Raw genomic sequence first — 6,568 nt, 5'->3', positions numbered from 1 at the left:
AGGTAAAGCCTAAGAATGCTAACACATAATAATAATAATAATAATAATAATAATAATAGTCTTAATATCTTGGAACTTACTCCAAAATAATAATAATATAATTAATATATTAGTAGTAGAAAAAGTATTATTACTAATAATATTAATTGTTAAGTATATAGCATATATTTATACTATATTAAATAATAATAATACAGTATAGTCTCACTTATCCAACATAAACGGGCCGGCAGAACGTTGGATATGCGAATATGTTGGATAATAAGGAGAGATTAAGAAAAAGCCTATTAAACATCAAAATAGGTTATGAATTTACAAATTAAGCACCAAAACATTATGTTATACAACAAATTTGACAGAAAAAGTAGTTCATTACACATTAATGCTATGTACTAATTACTGTATTTACGAATTTAGTACCAAAATATCACAATGCATTGAAAACATTGACTACAAAAATGCGTTGGATAATCCAGAACGTTGGATAAGTGAGACTCTACTGTAATAATAACAATAATAATAGCCTTCATATCTTGGAACTTACTCCAAAATAATAATAATATGAATTATTATTAAATATAATATGTTATATATACAGTAGAGTCTCACTTATCCAACACTCGCTTATCCAACGTTCTGGATTATCCAACGCATTTTTGTAGTCAATGTTTTCAATATATCGTGATATTTTGGTGCTAAATTCATAAATACAGTAATTACTACATAGCATTACTGAGCATTGAACTACTTTTTCTGCCAAATTTGTTGTCTAATATGATGTTTTGGTGCTTCATTTGTAAAATCATAACCTAATTTGATGTTTAATAGGCTTTTCCTTAATGCCTCCTTATTATCCAATATATTCGCTTATCCAACATTCTGCCGGCCCATTTATGTTGGATAAGTGAGACTCTACTGTATATATACTTTAGAAATTACAGTATTCATATCTTGGAACTTATTCTTTTATAATAATAATAATAATAATAATATAATTAATAATATATTGATAATAGAAAACAATATTATTACTAATATTAATTTTTGTTAAATATAAGTATATGGCATATATTTGTTTGTGTACTATGAAAGTGGTGAGGGTAGAGGACACTGTTTATGTTGGATTAGTGAGACTCTACTGTATATCTATAATCTTATATTATCTGCCTAGAACTGCCCCTTCTACACAGCTGTATAAAATGCACACTGAACTGAATTATCTGGCAGTGTGGACTCAAGATAATCCAGTTCAAAGCGGATAATATAAGATTCTAAATGGGTAATATAGCTATGTGGAAGGGCCTTGAGTCTACACTGCCATATAATCCAGTTAAAATCTGATAATCAGATAATCTATCCCATTTTTATTACGATTTTACCATTTATGTGTTTTAAATACAATTTTTATCCTGTATTTTTGTTTTAATTGATATACAGTAGAGTCTCACTTATCCAACGTAAACGGGCCGGCAGAACGTTGGATAAGCGAATATGTTGGATAATAAGGAGGCATTGAGGAAAAGCCTATTAAACATCAAAATAGGTTATGATTTTACAAATTAAGCACCAAAACATCATGTTAGACAACAAATTTGACAGAAAAAGTAGTTCAATAGGCAGTAAAGCTATGTAGTAATTACTGTATTTACGAATCTAGCACCAAAATATCACGATGTATTGAAAACATTGACTCCAAAAAGGCGTTGGATAATCCAGAACGTTGGATAAGCGAGTGTTGGATAAGTGAGACTCTACTGTATTGTATTACTGATTTATCTTTTTATAGTGTGATTTGTATTATGTTGCCTATGTTTTGTTCTATGTTGTTTGGGCCTCTGCCCCACGTAAGCTACCCCGAGTCCGCACGGGGAGATGGTGGCGGGGTATAAATAAAGTATTATTATTAATTATTATTATTATCTGTATCTTATAGGCAGTGTGGAAGAGGCCTGAAGCCTAACTGTGCCTGTCCCCTGGACTGAGTAGGTTGCTAGGAGACCAAGTGGGTGGAGCTTAGCCCTCTAACTGGCAGCAATTGGATAAAAACAATTATCCTTTTCCATCTAATTAGGACTTTATTTTTCTTTTCTTTTTTGTTGTATCAACCTAGAGCCGTGGATGATGGGTTGTGTTGTCAAATTTCGAGGTTTGGGGGGCTGTAGTTTTGTTGTTTTGTGCGCTGCCCTGATGCCATCACTCTTTTATATATATATATATATATATATATATCTCATATTTCCGCCCCTTCTCTCCATCCAAAAGGTGTTGTTTGTTCCGTGAAAGAGACCCTGAGCAGCCAATTTGTGGACGATTGCAAGGGAGTGATTCAGCGGCTGACGCTGCGGGAGCACAAAGTGGTCTGGAACCGGACCACACACCTCTGGTTGGTATAGTAATAGTATAATTTAATAACAATAATAACAATTGCAGAATTATTATGATGTGGAATTAGTACCACAATGTGGAATTAGTACTATAATGTGGAATTATTGCTATAATGTGGAATTATTGCTACAATGTGGAATTATTGCTACAATGTGGAATTAGTACTACAATGTGGAATTAGTACTACAATGTGGAATTATTGCTACAATGTGGAATTATTGCTACAATGTGGAATTAGTGCTACAATGTGGAATTAGTGCTACAATGTGGAATTAGTGCTACAATGTGGAATTAGTGCTACAATGTGGAATTAGTGCTACAATGTGGAATTATTGCTACAATGTGGAATTATTGCTACAATGTGGAATTAGTATTATAATGTGGACTTAGTATTATAATGTGGACTTAGTGTTATATAATTCTTATTATTATAGTGTTGGATTGGTATTATAATAATGTGGAAGTCGTATTATTATTATAGTGTAGAATTATTATTGTTATTATAGTGTGGAATTATTAATATTGTGTGGGATTATTATTATAGTGTGGAATTATTAATATTATGTAGAACTATTATTATTATGTAGAATTAGAATTATTAACTAGAATTAGAACTATTATGTAGAATTATGTAGAATTAGAATTATTATTATTATGTAGAATTAGAATTATTATTATGTAGAATTATTATTATGTAGAATTATTATTATGTAGAATTAGAATTATTAGTATTATGTAGAATTATTATTATAATATGATTATGTAGAATTATTATAATTTGATTATGTGGAATTATTATAATGTGGAATTATTATAATTTGATTATGTGGAATTATTATAATTTGATTATGTGGAATTATTATAATTTGATTATGTGGAATTATTATAATTTGATTATGTGGAATTATTATAATTATTATAATGTGGAATTATTATAATTATTATAATGTGGAATTATTATAATGTGGAATTCTGATTTCTGTTTCTTCAGGAACGATTCGGAAAAGGTCATCCACCAGAGGACCAACAGCATGCCCTTTGACCTGGCCCCCCGAGAGGTGGGGCGTGAGGTGGCCGTGCGTGTCTGGCGGCCCTTGGAGGCGGTGGAGCTGAGCCTGGAGCCGGTCTACGAGCGGTTCCACCCTTCGGCCCAGTCCTTTGCGGACGCCGTGGGCCACTACATCAGCGGGGAGCGGCCCAAGGGCATCCGGGAGACGGAGGAGATGCTGCGCGTGGGGGCCTCCCTGACCGGCATCGGGGAGCTCGTCCTCGACGGCGACGGCGCCCTCCGCCTCCAGCCCCCCAAAGCGGGCCTGCGCTACTACCTCTCCGGCCTGGGCTTCGAGGCCTTGCTGCGCAAGCAGGAGTCCAGCCTGCGCCTCTGGAGGCTCCTGGCGCTCGGCTGCGGACTGGTCGCCTGCGCCGCGCTCTTCTTCGTCCTCCGCAAGCAGCTCCGGTGGCGGAAAGAGAAGCGGCGGATGCGGCGGGACCCCAAGGCCTCCGGGGGGGAAGCCGGCGCTCCTTGCGTGGTCTGCATGGCCCGGGAACGCTCCTGCGCCTTCCTCGAGTGCGGACACGTCTGCGCCTGCCTCCAGTGCTACGCCGCCCTGCCCCGCCCCCCACGCTGCCCCGTCTGCCGGCGGGAGATCGCTAGGGCCGTCCCGCTCTACAACAGCTGAGGACCGACCCCGGAACCCCCTTCTTCTCACCATCGGATATGGGAATTATGGTTTCTTTCTTCTTGAAACGGCCTCCGGAACCCCTTCTTATCCCTATATCCACCCTGAGTACCCCTGGAACTGGCCCCGGAACGGACCCCGGAACCCCTCCATCACACCATTGGATATTGGAATTATGGTTTCTTTCCTCTTGAAACGGCCTCCAGAATCCCTTCTTATTCCGATATCCACCCCGAGTCACCTCGGAACCGACCCCGGAACGGACCCCGGAACCCCTTCTTCTCACCATCGGATATTGGAATTATGGTTTCTTTCTTCTTGAAACGGCCTCCGGGACCCCTTCTCATCACTATATCCACCCAGAGTCACTTCGGAACCGACCCCGGAATGGACCCCGGAACCCCTTCTTCTCACCATCGGATATTGGAATTATGGTTTCTTTCTTCTTGAAATGACCTCCGGAACCCATTCTTATCACTATATCCACCCTGAGTACCCCTGGAACTGGCCCCGGAATGGACCCCGGAACCCCTCCATCACACCATTGGATATTGGAATTATGGTTTCTTTCTTCTTGAAATGACCTCCGGAACCCATTCTTATCACTATATCCACCCTGAGTACCCCTGGAACTGGCCCCGGAATGGACCCCGGAACCCCTCCATCACACCATTGGATATTGGAATTATGGTTTCTTTCCTCTTGAAACGGCCTCCAGAATCCCTTCTTATTCCGATATCCACCCCGAGTCACCTCGGAACCGACCCCGGAACGGACCCCGGAACCCCTTCTTCTCACCATCGGATATTGGAATTATGGTTTCTTTCTTCTTGAAACGGCCTCCAGAACCCCCTCTTATCACTATATCCACCCAGAGTCACTTCGGAACCGACCCCGGAATGGACCCCGGAACCCCTTCTTCTCACCATCGGATATTGGAATTATGGTTTCTTTCTTCTTGAAATGACCTCCGGAACCCATTCTTATCACTATATCCACTCCGAGTACCCTCAGAACCGACCCCGGAACGGACCCCGGAACCCCTTCTTCTCACCATCGGATATCGGAGGAAAATACGGACAAATTATGGTTTCTTTCTTCTTGAAACGGCCTCCGTATCTCCTTATCACTATATCTGCCCTGAGTCCTCTTGGAACGGACCCCGGAACGGACCCCAGAACGGATCCCGGAATGGACCCCGGAACCCCTTCTTCTCACCATTGGAAATCGGAGGATAATTTGGACGATTTACGGGTTCTTTCTTCTTGGAACGGCCTCTGGAACCCCTTGTTATCACTATATCCACCCAAGTCCCCTTGGAACCGACCCTGGAACGGACCCCGGAACCCCTTCTTCTCACCATCAGATATTGGAGAATAATTCAGACGAATTACGGGTTCTTTCTTCTTGAAACGGTTTCCGGAACCCCTTCTTATTACTATATCCACCCCGAGTCCCCTCGGAATCGAGCCCGGAACGGACCCCGGAACCCCTTCTTCACACCATCGGATATAGGAGGATAATTGGGACAAATTATGGGTTCTTTCTTCTCGAAATGACCTCCGGAACCCCTTCTCATCACTATCGGGGAGACAGGGTGGAATGTAAACAAAGTTTATTATGATAGGAGATTGGAGGATATTTTGACCGAATTATGGATATTTTTTTCTCTCCCCAAAATGGATTTTGGACCACCTTTTTCTCACCATCAGCTATTGGAAGACACTTCGGACAAATTAGGCAATTAGAGGATACTTTGGCTGAATTATTGATATTTTTCTCTCTCTCCAGAACGGACTCCGGAACCCGTTCTCTTTCCCATCGGATATTGGAGGACACTTCGGACACATTACAAATAAAAGTTTGTGTGTGTCGAAAATGTTTTATTTTTGGCTTTTCCCTTGTTTGATGGAGAGTGAAGGATCCCCAGTTTGGGTGGGATTTCCACCCAGTTCCCATTATAGTTTTCACGGATTCGCGGTTTTTCAATAAACTCTAAAAGACTATTATGAATCATAAAAAATTACAATTTTCAGCCTACGGAAGAAGAGAAAAGGGAGGAGAAGGAGGCGATTTATCAACACACGATGGGTTGGTAAAGACTTAAAATAGTGTTTAAAACAATGTATAAATATTAAAATAAATATAGTGTCCCTACTTTGCGGATTTTCACTATACTATATAGTCTCAGTGTGGGATTTTCCTGCCTAGGGCTCTAGGTGGCATTAAGTGCTCATTGTAGACTTTGTATTTTATTTTCTCGATCTCTTAAAAAGCGAGGCGTTGTCACCAAATAGAGCTATTTCTGTTCCTCCCGCTCCCACACAATGACACTACAACACCCATGAGTCTGTTTTCGAGCTCCGTTTTGGGCTTTGTTGTTGTTTAATCTTAGGATCGTTCTCATAACATGCACCAAAGAAATATTGTTATTGGGGTTATTGGCTGTATTTCACCCTCCTGACCCTATATGTCAATTCAAAGGGTCCAGAGAGCCTTCAAAC

At 40.4% G+C, this 6,568-nt stretch overlaps 1 protein-coding gene across 2 annotated transcripts in view; it reads left to right on the top strand.

Moving 5' to 3' along the window:
* Window positions 1–6,227, top strand: part of mul1 (mitochondrial E3 ubiquitin protein ligase 1) — a 13,122-nt gene extending 6,895 nt beyond the window's left edge. For both annotated transcript variants that reach the window (XM_062965558.1, XM_062965559.1), the window contains exons 4-5: window positions 2,263–2,383; window positions 3,377–6,227. In XM_062965558.1, the coding sequence (XP_062821628.1) occupies window positions 2,263–2,383; window positions 3,377–4,064 (809 nt within the window). In that variant the 3' untranslated portion in view covers window positions 4,065–6,227. The remainder of the gene's footprint in view (window positions 1–2,262; window positions 2,384–3,376) is intronic.
* Window positions 6,228–6,568: the final 341 nt, after the last annotated feature.

This window comes from Anolis carolinensis, unplaced genomic scaffold (genome assembly GCF_035594765.1).
Source record: "Anolis carolinensis isolate JA03-04 unplaced genomic scaffold, rAnoCar3.1.pri scaffold_15, whole genome shotgun sequence".
Taxonomy (NCBI): domain Eukaryota; kingdom Metazoa; phylum Chordata; class Lepidosauria; order Squamata; family Dactyloidae; genus Anolis; species Anolis carolinensis.
The sequence above is the reverse complement of the archived record's forward strand: the minus strand, read 5'-3'. Positions and strand labels throughout refer to the sequence as shown.